Source organism: Ceratosolen solmsi, unplaced genomic scaffold (assembly GCF_000503995.2).
Source record: "Ceratosolen solmsi marchali unplaced genomic scaffold, CerSol_1.0 scaffold47, whole genome shotgun sequence".
Lineage (NCBI taxonomy): Eukaryota > Metazoa > Arthropoda > Insecta > Hymenoptera > Agaonidae > Ceratosolen > Ceratosolen solmsi.
Window position 1 is genome coordinate 1,336,150 of NW_011948419.1, and position 14,268 is coordinate 1,350,417.

Sequence of the window (14,268 nt, forward strand, 5' to 3'; positions counted from 1 at the left end):
TTGGCCCGGACAACTAACTGACTTTACAGACTATCGTTACAATCGAAAATTTTAATTCCATGGTACGAGAAATCTTTATGATTAATCTTATAATAATTATTTGGCACTATTGCACAATTATGCAAAAACGTATATATAATTTCAAAGTGTCGTGTCGTAATATTCAGAACAGAGGCATATTTCTGAAATGCCAGTACATTTAATGTCATTTTGTTTTTAATACTACTACTACAGAATTGCTTATCATCATAAAAGTGCAGCTTTCTACGATAATTGAATAGATAATAGACTACTGTTATTGCGATCGCTATCAAGAAAAACATTGATTTAAGACTTCGACTATTTCTGTAATTTAATATATAACTGAACCGGCGCAAAGCCAATGTGATACGACTGCAATGAAGTCAACATACTAATAAAACAAGGCATTATTAATCAACTTCGTTTAATTTATTTCAATTTACATTTTAATTAATTTACAATTTCACATTGAATAGGTGAAATATTAAAAACTTGGTGAGGTTTAACAGTAAACAAGAGCATTCTGACGAGAAGGTACCATAAAATTATTTTCAGATAAATTGCGTCAAAAGTGAAGTAGCATTTAATTAAAGTATAATGAAGTCTTCGACATAAATCGAATATAATTGCGGTGGTATGGAGTGGGGAGAACGGCAGAACGAGGCATGAACGGAGGGAGAGAGAGAGAGAGAGAGAGAGCTTAATACTTCATCCCGACAATTTTGCCGTATTATCACTCATAAAGCATGAAATCACGATGAAGTAAAAAGCAGGCACGCGCCTAGGAGCGGAACTTCAAAAGGCCGCGTTTATTTGAATATATATAGTTAGCGATATCGGTCACCGGGATCGCGAAGGCCATGCCCCTTTGCCCTGAAAGCAACGGGGCAAAGGGAAAGAAAAAGAAAAAGAAAAAGAAAGGGCCAGGCTAAAAATAAGCCGGGCAGAAAGCCAGAAAGAGGAGGAAAAAGAGGTATCACCCCTCTCTTCCACCAGCCGCCCGGCCAAAAACGCACACGCACGCGTGCTCGACTTTATCGGTCTGCCCATATGTTTATAGTGCTTTATCGAGCCCCGTACGCGCCTATAAATCTAAATACACGAGCAACATAAATATAGAAAAAAAGGATTTATCTGTACGTGCACGGGAACGGTCCTCGTCTATCTGTGTATCTACCGGACTCGCGCACGTACACAGTGTCTCGAGGTAAGTGTGCATCAACCGTGAATCGTTCGTGGCGCAGCAATGCCCCGAGGCCTCGGAATGGACGAGCGCTTCTACCGGCGTAAAGATTCCCCGACGCCGTCGCCGCTGCCGCCCCGACGCCTCGACGCCTCGACGCCTCGACGCCTTGACGCCTCGACGCCACGGGCGAACTCTCGCGGGGCCGCATCCGCAATCGCAAAAGACCTTCTCACTCTAGTGCTCGTCTCTCTACACTATCTTCATATCGGCGCTCTATATCAGCATCTATCCTTCTTCTCCTCGATGCCTCGCTCTCGCTAAAACCGCCGGCCACCGCCGCCAATACCCTCCCCCACCTCTAACCCCTTCACCATACTTTTTTTTCAACCGTTCCTTATTCGATTCGGCCTGTCTCTCTATCTCCACTATATTCAGCTCTGAAGAAAGCTGAATTACATTAACGATTATCTTGATGTGTGCCCTGACGTAATTCAATTCACATTTTCTTTGTAGGTTCGAAAGGCCGAACTTTATATATACTTTCAAGTTTTTTATATACTTTATGTATATGAATACCTGGGCCCTTTAACAGTGGCCGTATGGTGCTTATTATTTTGAGCATAAAATATTTTATATCTGATTTTCTGCGAGTGATGAATTATACAGAATTTTATAAAATCTTCGACTCTCAATGAAAAAACTAAAGCTCGTAATGCCAAATATTCAAATAATAAAAATGAAATGAAATTTTCTTGGCTTTGCGAAATTTCTCTTGCAATTTATTATACGTGCTTTTCGTATTTGTTCGTGCCTACGATAAAGTAAGTCGAAAAATCCTTTGGAGTTGCAGGGCTTGTAATTTAAACAATTTTTTTAAAAATCATAATTTTCACAATTCAAACATTTTTGAAAACTGTATACGAAATTAAATGCACTTGTGTGAAATTCTGAAGAAACTCGGAAGTGCGTAGGATGGAAAAGTAACCGTAGACGTTAGGCAAAAATTGTAACCTTATTAACAACTTAAACATATTCGTTTAAAATTAAATACGAACAAACACGAGGAAAGTAGATAAATCATCAAAATAAATATGTAATCTATTGAAAAGAAAAAATTTATTTTATTCTTTTACATAAAATAGAATAATAAACGATATTAAATGAATATCATCGATCTTTTTTCATTCATTATCTATAAAACTTTGTTTATATAAATTATAATATTTTAATTAACAGTCCCAATTGAGCTATCTATTAATAGAATAAATAGATTAATTCTGAAAATAACATAAGATTTTTAATCAATGCTGGTATAATAAGTCATAAAAGACGTAAGAGCTGTGCTGTCCATTTACGGGCATGTAACTGCTGCAACACGATGCCCAATAAAGGAAAAAATTTTAATGACAGAAGATAAATAAAAAGCCTTGCACGAATGTTGTCGTTGCTCTTTAGTTAATGGACCAGCACCATATTAAAATTGTAACTTAAAAGGAATTTTATAAGCTCATAAATCCAATCAAATTTAAGAATTGAATATATATTCTACAATGTCCTCTCGCAATATTCAACGATTTACCAGACAACGATTATTTCCATTTACGACGCATAAACCATAATTTACTCAAAGTAAATAAACAATTTAAATAATATTGTTATTACAGATGGTGCAATAATGATGGGCGTAAAACGGTCTTTTAAACACACAAGCTGACCCATTAAAAGTACATAGCACAATTAAAAGCTGATTAATCAGTCGTTGAACTTCACATTTTACCACATTTTCAATGTTAAAAGTCGTCGTCGTCGTCGTCCCCCCCTCCCCCTTCCCCCATCCCCCCTCCCTCAATCCCTCCCTACCTCCCCCCTCCCCTCTCACAACTCGATCCCACCTTTTTACCGGTTTCACCTCTGCCCTCTCCTTTCCGACCCCCGACTACCCAATAACTAACTCGTCAGTCCACTTAAAGTTCCCCCGTTTGCTGATCTACATTCACAAGTCACGGCGCTCCTGCCTTATCCCGCAGCACGCGCGAATAGTAGAGACTGTTAAATATTATTTCAGTGCTAATTGCCTTATTAATACGCATGAAAATTTAAGGCAACCGACATTATAGCGCTCCCTGCTCACTCGCTATATACGAGTTTCTAGAGGATCAATTATTAATGCGTAAATAACCAGGAGCGGCGTCTGGTAAAAATACTTTAAAGCGAAAACTTGGCATCGTCGTTGCAGCTACTGGAGCTCGGAAAATTAAGGATTATCAATTGTGCGATTGATTTCATTCAATGATATTTTTATTCCTAATAGTTGATAATTCAAAATTGTAACGTTGCTGATTATGGATTATGCGTTAAGCCGACCGAAAGTACCTTGTCATATTCTAGGATGCGACTGACTTTATTAGCAAACTTTGGAAAATTTAAAAGCTACGTAGTTACGTTTAGTTACGCTTACTAAGACTATTATAATTATTAAAAATTCATATTATATTCATTTTTTTTTTTTTTCGTTTTTTTTTTGTTTTTTTTTTTAATTTTATTTTGCGTAATGTAATTCAGCTTGAAAATATCTTAGAAATTAATAGATTATCTCATTTTTTAAGTACTTTAAGTAAATATAAATGTAAAAGAAAAAAAAATTCCAAATTGCTAAAATTTATTGCGAAAATTCTATTACCAAGTCTTTATTATTGTTTTATCAAATACACTGATATAATAGAGTATAAATTAACTACTATTCAATAAGTTTTTAAATTACAAATCCTTCACGTATTTACGTAAATCATATATATCTTTTTCATTAATAGTATTATTATAATGATAAAACTCTTTATAACTTAATGTTCAGCGATGCTGAATTAAATACTCTCCAGTGTATTGAGATTTATTTCAAATAAGCTTCTAAAGATCAGTTCAATTTGAAATTATTTATGGTTAAAAATCTTAGCGTAAACAAAAGGAATCGATTGATTTCATTCCAATGTGGCCATTGAATTTGTTCGATGCTAAAATAATGAAAGTTTCTCAAATTCCGTAACATTTCAAATAATTTATGCCTTTTCGATATTGATTGATATTGATAGAACATTGTTTCAAAGCAGAGGCTAAGACCACTACGGTCCAATTCATTTGTTGGTCATGAATTTCAGCCATCGTGAATTGTCTCTTTTTCCGTTATCATGACTCGGGTTGCAGATATTTGCAAATCTTTTTTGTAGATCCCGATTCCAATTGTGTCTACCTCACTTATCTTTCTTATGTAAACATTTGCATTTCACTCACTCTCCCTGTCTGTCACTCCCTTTGTCTCTCTCTCTCTCTCTCTCTCTCTCTCTCTCTTTCTATATACCTATCCACCTTTTTGTATGTATCTTTCTACTGTCATTATGTCTATATTTTTTGACGTTTTATTGAAATATATGCTTGAATCGTTTCGCTTTTACATGTACTCATATTACGCGGTATTTCATATGATATATACTCTCTCTCTCTCTCTCTCTCTCTCTCTCTGTCTCTCTCTCTCTGCTCTTACAATATTTACTGAGAAGAAACTTATATAATGTAATCGGTAATATTACAGTGTAATTATAATACTTAGTAAAATGAATAACATTATCTTAAAGTTGGAGCATTGGTTTTGTTAAATTAAACTAAATATTTAATAAAATTTGAGTGTACATAAAAATATTCATTTTTTTAACTGTGAAATTATCGCTAATAAAAAAATTAAGTAATAGCAGTGTTTTCTAATGAGTAAAATCAAATTATTTGGCACATTGGAATAAAAAAAAATTTATTTTAAGTAAAGAATATTTCTTATATTTACGAATGAAGATTACATATAGATTATTTGTAAATACAAATTATTATTTATGGATAATATGTAATATAGCGCACGACTAAATTGAAATAGAATATTCTCTCTGCATTATCTCAGAAATTAACTTTTCTTGCATAAAGAAAACAATAAAGTATGCATAATAATAATAATAATATTATAATAATGTTGTTATTATTATTATTATTATTATTATTATTATTATTATTATTATTATTATTATTTGAAATATTAATATCACGATTTAAGGAATATATCGATATAAAAATCCCTTTATTGTATGTTGTTACGAAAATGGAATTTTTGTGCATATAAATTTTACATATAAAGACATTTTCGACCTCATCATTTCTACTGGATCCCTTAAAATATCAAAACATTTGTTTAGAAACTTCAACGATGACATTTAACGACCGAAAATTTGTACTTTATTATAGAATTTAAAATTCCAATACAGCCAAATAAATTATAAATTATAAAAATTTCTGATAATATACATAATATTAATATTATCATAATGATTATAAAGTACTTTCGAATAGATATAAACATAAAAGTACAATTCTTATCGAATATATTAAAATACTTTAAATATTCACAATCATTGTAATATTGTATAATAAGTCATTATTGATGCAATGTTTTAAACAATCAATAAATATGAAATTACATTGCTATAATTCATATTAAAATTGAAAATATTAATTCGTTAAAGAATGTTGTACTTTAAAACTATATTATTATCTGACAAAACAACAAAAGAAATCAAATTTCTTTGTAACGTATCCCACAAATAGATTAATCAACGATATATTATTTAACGTATTTTATTAATTAAACGTCTTTCCAATTTTATTTAAATATTTATATTATAGCAATACTTTGGAAATAATATAAAAGTTATTTAAAATGAAAAAAATTTTAACACGCGATTAACAAATAATAAACATAAGTCATGAAAACTTTGATTACATAAAATTATATATAATATAATATGCTCAACACTCAAAATATCCATTTCCTTATATATATGTGATATATGGGATAGTGATATATATGATATGTGTAGATATATGTGCGCGCGCACATGTTTTTTTTTTCTCCGTATATATTAAAATGAAGAAGAAAATTAATAGAAAAAAATAAACCAAATATGAATACGTCTTAAAAAAAAAAATGAAAACCTATGTCAATGAAAAAATAAGGTTAGCGGAACGCGGTGAATTACGTATAGGCGAAATATTAATATTTCCAAACATCAACTTTGATTATAGGCGGAAATGTGAGGCCGACGGGAAGGACGCGAAAGCTGAGCTGACGGCGCAACGCAATATGTTCCCTAGCGCTCAAATTAAAATGAGGTAGGTGCAACACACCGATAAATGTTTAGAAAAGCCTATAGAAATCACTCGTCCCCCGTTCCCACTCACTCTACCTCTCGCACCGTTCCTTTATTTTTTTTTTAGTCGCTCATTCTCTCTCACTCTCTCTCTCTCTCACTCTCTCACTCTCTCTCTCTCTCTCTCTCTCTCTCTCTCTCTCTCTCTCTCTCTCTCTCTCTCTCTCTCTCTCTCTCTCTCTCTCAATCTATCTCTCACTCCATCTCTCACTCCATCGCAACCTCGCGCCATCCCACTGCTCCATCGACACTTTCTTATCAGCTATTATCTCTATGACACAGTGCTATATCATTAATTAATTTTCAAATTGTGGAGAGAATTATTAACATTTTAATTAAATTGACATAATAAATAAAATGCTCGTTATAGACGATCTTTACAAGTTCAAATTTTCTTTGATTATTAATGAATATTTGCTTTTGTATACAAAATTTGATTTCAATCATGTGCATTTTCTAAATAAATCATTATCTCAATATATAAAAGATACATAATTGAGATGAAACGATGTAAAACAGTGTATATGTATTGTGACAAGTAATTAAGTCGTTGCTTTATTATTTTATAAAGCCATTATATTTCCAATTCCCATGTAAGAATGATGTCTCGGTTGAGAAAATGAAAATTTATCGACAGCTAAATGTGGTATCTTTGTCTATAGTGTCAATAGTATCAACCTCCTGCAACTAAACTAATTATTAAATTTATCTATTATTTACAATTAATAATAAAACTTAAATACAACTCGATTAATTCAATGGTTTTTCAAACATAATTTTTGAGATTATCATTGTAATATAAATATTGTTGTGTGCATGCAGGTGCGCGACATTAGAAATTCAATTGAAATTCCAAATACCAATATCCTGTAATTCTTTGAAAGTATAGAATTTTACATTTACATTTACAGTATATAATAATTAAATCACGAGATATATTATTATCGTTCGAATAAATATGAAAATAAAGGTATTGCCTAAATCGATAAAAAAAATTTCTTAATAAGAGGATTAGGAGATGCTGGATCAAGTGATAAAGTATAAAATATCCTGCACAGACGAAGAAAACATGAAAATACTTGTAAAAGCCCGCAGAATCGAAAGATAAATTTAAACGGACATTACCTCCCCCCAGTTCGAATAACAATCACTTACTAAGCCACATCCCTTCGTGGCTCCGGTCCAACTTGTCGAAAATAAGGACGAGAGCCGACGAAGGAATGGAGCTCGAAACTCATTGCATTTGGCGAGAGCGGAATCGACCTAACGGCGCCTAATGTCCAAAGTATTTCTGTTAGATTGATGTCGCCAAGCAGCTCGCCGGCAACGTCACCCACGATGTCGAACTCGTCGTCGCCGACGCCCCCGACGCCCGCGACCTCGACCTACAACCAGAAGATAACGGGGATCCCGTGCGTCGCCGCGGCCTCGCGCTACACCGCACCGGTGCACATAGACGTCGGCGGCACCATCTACACCTCGTCCCTCGAGACCCTTACCAAGTGAGTACCACAACTTTTTCATCATCTTCTCCATTATCATCTTCTTCTTCACTTTCTTCTTCACTTTCTTCTTCTACTTTTTCTTCTTCACTTTCTTCTCCTTTATCTTCTTCTTTTTCACTTTCTTCTCTGTTTTCTTCTCCTTCTCCTCCTTCTTCTTCTTCTTCACTTTCTTCTCCTTTTTCTTCTTCACTTTCTTCTTCTACTTTTTCTTCTTCACTTTCTTCTTCTTCTTCTCTTTTTTCTTCTCCTTCTCCTCCTTCTTCTTCTTCTTCACTTTCTTCTTCTACTTTTTCTTCTTCACTTTCTTCTTCTTCTTCTTCTTCTTCTTCTTCTTCTTCTTCTTCGTATTCTTCTTATTTTACTTCGCGTAGAATCAAACTATAGGATGCACTTGATTTACACAGGATTCTGAAACTGCTTTCGTTCGCCTCGCTTTGACCCCCGCTCGTAAATACGTCCGCGCCGTCGATTACAATAAGCACTCCAACGATTAACCGTAATAAATGCAATTAAGCCCCTCGGCTTTTTATTACCTTCGCCAGTGAGAAGGCTGTCGAACTTTTGGTCGCCAATGAAAATGAATTACGGCTTTGCTTTATAAATAACGGTTATTTGTCTTGATAATTCACTAAGCGCGCGTTCACCCACCTCGCGTTCGCTCCTTTAATGCTAACGTCAGTTTTTCTCTTTTTCTTTTCTTTTTTTCTTTCTTTCTTTCCTTCTTTCTTTCTTTCTTTTTTTTTTTTTTTTTTTTTTTTTTGGTTGTTGTTGTTGTTGTTGAATATGTGTTTTTTAAGCGTCATCGAGGACTAATCTCGCCACGGCGATTTTAGCCAAATTTGTTGCTATATCTTTAAAATCAATTTATACATTATAATGCACGAGTGACGTTTAATTTATCGTGTCAAAAAGAAATTGGTGGTAAATAATTATTATCGCCCGCCTGTCAGTGCGTAAGAAAAAGATTGCTACCTCTGCCCGTGTTACGATTTACTAGTAAAATATGTTTTCAACTAACCTTCTTTTGCACCTTTTAACAAAAACTATCGTCAAATATTTAACGGATGACGATAATTGGATTAAACAACTTGACAAAAAAAAAAAAAAAAAGAAAAATGAAAAACCAAGCATAATCGGATAGATAATATCAATTAACATTCTATAGTGTGGCCATAAAACAAGTGAAAATAAAACAATCAAATGGCTTGCATTAGTTCGCCTTTACCGTTACAAATTCACAATGATTATTCCGCAACGCTAAAAATCGCCCGTCCAATCGTAAAGACGAAACAAAACTATTCGACTAAAGTAAAAACCGCCCACGACACGAAGTTAACCATCCACTTAACTGAATCGCCTATAAAACTTAACGACTCGCAAAGAATCGCGCGCGTGTCCCGTGCGCGTTTTCCCTTCTCAAGGACTACGTTCTCCTTGTCTATCGGACAGCTACAGCACGCGGAACTAACTTTATTGAGAATTAATCGCCAAAATAGTCCATGCAATTACCGTATTGAAAGAAATGCACGCTGTCGGGATTCGTTAAGTAGAACGGACTATACTATTTTCCGAATATCCAAATGTTTACGGATGCTGCACTAATAGTAGCGCGCATGGATAACTGTTTATATAAAAAGTCTGAATAATAAAGAAACAAATGAGACTGTGCGGAGGCATTCGATGAAACGAATGGACTCGGTGAAAATTATATATATTTCATCTTATAAAACTATCTCGTACAATGAATCCTCTTACTTTAATTATGCCATTGTTTTTGTTTTTGTTTTTGTTTTTTAGTTTTTTGTTTTTTAGTTTTTTGTTTTGTGGTTTTTGTGGTTTTTGTTTTTTTTTTTGTTTTTTTTTGTTTTTTTCTGTTTTTTTTTTTGTTTTTTTTTTTTTTTTTTTGTTTTTTTTTTGTTTTTTTTTTGTTTTTTTTTTGTTTTTTTTTTGTTTTTTTGTTTTTATAAGAACGTAATAAATTAGAATATTAATGAAATATGAAATCAATCAATCAACAACGGTACAAAGCAAATTTTGTATTTGTTTTATTCATTAATGTCTGTTGTACGTGTCAGCTTTTGTATAGACGAGACATAGAATTTTAATTTTTCAATATTTTATTCTCATCGTGGCATTACGTTAACATAATGTAGCGCCAATGAAAATAAAATACATATACAATTACTCAGCTACAACTTTCAAAGAGATAAAAATATAAAATGCCACGGAATTACAATTAAACAAGAGCGGGAATTATTTCACAATAACCATTATTACGTAATTCTGATAAAAAGGATTAAATATATTTTACGTGTTCATGTTCGAGCATAGACATGCAAACTTATTTACATACTTAAGCCCGTATTCATAAACATATAAAAAAGTATACATCTATCTATCATTTCGAATAAATATAAAATTACATTTGCATCTTTTGCATTGCATCTTTTTATATTTCCATATCAATTGCTCTTTTTTGCTTTATTTTAATATCATTATTAATAAAATATAATTTTAATATTTCAACTAATTTTCATGAATATTTCTTTGAAATTGTACAATCGAATTCGAGCACAATTTATTTGTGAAATAATACTTTCTAATTGCCAATATAACGAATACCACACGATCGACAAAAGTATATTTCGTTGGATGATTTAAATAAAAAGGCCAAATAAAATAATTTAAAAACCTTTAACGATAAATTTTCTATCCAACCACTAATTCATTCCTTTTACTTTTCATCTTAGCAACGGATGCATTTTCAACCAATTGCATTATCAATTTAGTATCACTCTCTCTCTCTCTCTCTCTCTCTCTCTCTCTTCAATTCTAATCTTACCATTATAGCATTAAACAAGATACTTATAAATACAAGATAATAATAAATTACTTCACTGTATAAACAATTAGACTGGGATCTAAATTCTAGTGAATTTACGAACTTTTATTTAAATTTTAATTTCTATGAATTAAACTTGTAGTGAATAATAACTAATAGCTCCACGACAAAAAAAAATTTATTTTCCATGAAATTTTTTAAAGAAACACATTATACGCGTTTACATTCACTTTTATATCCATCCCTGCGGATATATATATATATATATATATATATATACAATTATTGCGTATGAGTTAGTGAGTATCACAATAATGTCAGTGGTGCATAAACGTGACCCGTTCCTCCTCTTATTTCAATGCATCAAGACATGTACAAAAATTATTTCACTCCATTATAATTTCCGTTAAAAGGAATGAATTTCCATTTGTTCATGATAAATCACGATTGTCTCAATTTCGTTAAACCAATAATTTTTGAAAATTTATAATTAACACTAGATAAAATTGTCGCGTATACTTGTAAAATAAATATAAAAAAAAAGATATATATATATATATATATATAAAAATTCAGATATTTACTTAGCTCTTTTCAAATTTGTCAATCCTCTCTTTTAAATGACTCAGCATATTTGGACTAAAAATAAATAACCTAATTTATAAAGAAATGTTACAAACTTGAAAAATGCAGCGAATCGACTGAATCCATTGAGTTGTGAATTAGTAATTATCGACTATAATAACTCAAGCGCTATGCATATTTATTACCTTTAATAATACATTAATGCTAATAATCATTTAATGAAATTAATTTAGCCTTGTAAAATGTACTTACTATACCGTATCAAATTACGAGTCTCGTCGTTGCAAGATTCTCGTGATAAAAACTATGTTATATCTGTGTAAAAACATGTTGCTTTTGTATATACATCAAAGCGTTATATTTTTGAAGCAAGTTTCGATATTATAATAATAAATACTCTAATGAAACAATAACATAGATATAAAGAATGAAATGGTCTGTATTGATTATGCAAAGCGAGGCGTTGACAAGAACCAGCAACCACTTCCAGTAAAATCTTTAAGCTTGAGAAAACGTGTCAGGCTCGTTATCCCATCTCAACGACTTCCTCCTGTCTTCCGCCACGTAGTCTCGATCAGGCAACATAGCAAAAATTAAGCACGCAATATATTTATGCACAGCACATTTTCTCGCGGTGCGCGCGCGCGCGCCGATTCATTCCCATGCGGGAAAGAGGGAGAAGAGAAAGTGAGAAGGAAGAATCCGTGTAGAGAGTCGTTAAAGTAGTGAAAAAGCGGCACCGCGCACTTCCCGAGATATTTAACGACGGATGCCTCGCTAACGAACGGAGTTTCTCGCAGATAAACATGGATGGGGATACATACCTTGAGATTTATCTTTTACTAGCGCAAATTCGAAGGACGCCGACACAACGTACGCCAACCCGACCGCTACGTGGTACGCCTTGTTCGCTTATGTTATTTTACGAAAAACGCAGCTTCCACCAGTATCGAAAAAAAAAAAAAAAAAAAAAAAAAAAAAAAAAAAAAAAAAAAAAAAAAAAAAAAAAAGGGGATGAGCGTTAGAAACTACGCAGTAATATTTTTCTTTGAATAGAAATCCGATATTATGAATAAATAGTATGAAGTAAATTACGGATTATGCGGAAGGCATTTCGTTCGTGGAAGGAATATTTATTTAGATATTTTTGAAATATTTAAGGACTAACGAAAGAGAGGCAAATCTGAAACGCTCTGTTCGCGATAATGTTTCGAAGCAATTCGCTTCACCTTGAATTGCAAGCAAATGATTGGGAAAACTCAATGATCCTAGCCTCATATAACTAATAATATCTCATTCTAACATTCAAATCACTACCTCTACACTTAATATTGTAGATTAGCATAGATTATACATTAGAATATATAAATAACGTATAAATGTTAACAATATATTATGAATTTTTTTGACTATTTCAATCAAATATTGCCAATTTCATTCATTATGAAAGCAATAATAACGAAGGAAATTAATATTATATAAAAATTCATGAAATTGGAAATACAAGTTTCTAAACGCTCGTGTAATTTTAATGGCAACTATTACAAATTTCAGCCTAATTTTCATTTGAAAATATTATTAAAAAGACAAGTATTATTCTTAACAACATAGTCAAATTAATATGCAAGATATACTTTTAAGCTAATATCGTATATTTGCTTTGTAAAGTTAATGTTAATCATAATTTAACATGTATGGAAAATAAGAATCAATACATTTGTAAAACTCGTTAATAAGTTTTGCAATAAAGTAGTTAATATATAATTTGATAATGTCATAATGGGAGGAGTGTCGAAAGCTAATGTAATGCCCCACGCATTGCACATTATCGAAATTATAAATTCAGTAAACCTAAGGAATCGATAGGTTCGAGCATATACTCCATTTATCAGCGATCTTTATTCCCAAGAACCTATGAAAATATTCCCTTTTGGGCCCATGACCGATACACAGAAAATACACACGACAACCACACTCGCAATTACACGCCATTACGCCAATTATCCGAATTATAAGCTTTTTCACAATGCTCCCAATACTCGCGTATATACCATCTATCCCAAAATCCACCTTAAATCACTGCACAGATGCAACAGCCACACATGCTCAATACGAACATACGCCGATCTAATTAATAAGATAAAACGAGCCCAGCTATCGGACCTTGCACTCGGGGTCTCTCGTATCCAAGGATAATAAGCGCGAGTTGTTACGCGTCCTTGCGGCCCGGATAAGCATCAGGACTTGGCTCCGAATACAGAATCGTCCCATTACCGGCTACCGCTTGGCGCCGATGTAGTTACGACAAGGGCCCCGATACTAGCGGGCCTTTTATCGCGATCAGAGTTTCACCTCGGCAATACCGGGAGGAATTTTCTTTAAATTGTTTTCCGAGTGCGCCGAACGGCTCCTCGCTAGGCTACGCTCACCGACGCCATGCGGCTCCGCGATTCTTATCGGCTAGCATATTCGCTGCTTGCGATTGCAGGCGCATTTAAGCCTTTCGCTACATTTGAAATTACCAGTAAGCGATTCAGGTACTTTCTGGGACGAATTGTTGTTGTGCGTATGTGACACACCGTTGTTGGCGCGCCGTGTACCTTATTACGAGTTAAAAATCTGAATCGGACCACTCCGACTTGACGCTTTACGAAACTTTTTATTGGCTTTTAACTCCAGGAATTAATGAGACTGTATTTTCTCTGCTCTTAAATAACCAGATTGTGGCCCCATAAAAAGTTCCGATGTGAGATTATTCAGCACCTGTAAGCGCTCTGTATATTACAAAATTATATAAATTATATGTGGAAACTTAGTCGCGACATTATCGCACGAAAGATTATATTTTTAATTTTCCTTTCCTCTTCAATTTTACAATGCAAATGTAGG

At 33.1% G+C, this 14,268-nt stretch overlaps 1 protein-coding gene across 2 annotated transcripts in view; it reads left to right on the forward strand.

The window, feature by feature from the left end:
* Positions 1-14,268, forward strand: part of twz (BTB/POZ domain-containing protein twz) — a 55,693-nt gene that overhangs the window by 27,537 nt on the left and 13,888 nt on the right. Inside the window, exons 2-3 of one of the 2 annotated variants that reach the window (XM_011497410.1) lie at positions 6,323-6,409; positions 7,734-7,949. In XM_011497410.1, coding sequence (XP_011495712.1) covers positions 6,381-6,409; positions 7,734-7,949 — 245 coding nt within the window. In that variant the 5' untranslated portion in view covers positions 6,323-6,380. The remainder of the gene's footprint in view (positions 1-6,322; positions 6,410-7,733; positions 7,950-14,268) is intronic. The other variant, XM_011497411.1, reaches the window with a different exon arrangement.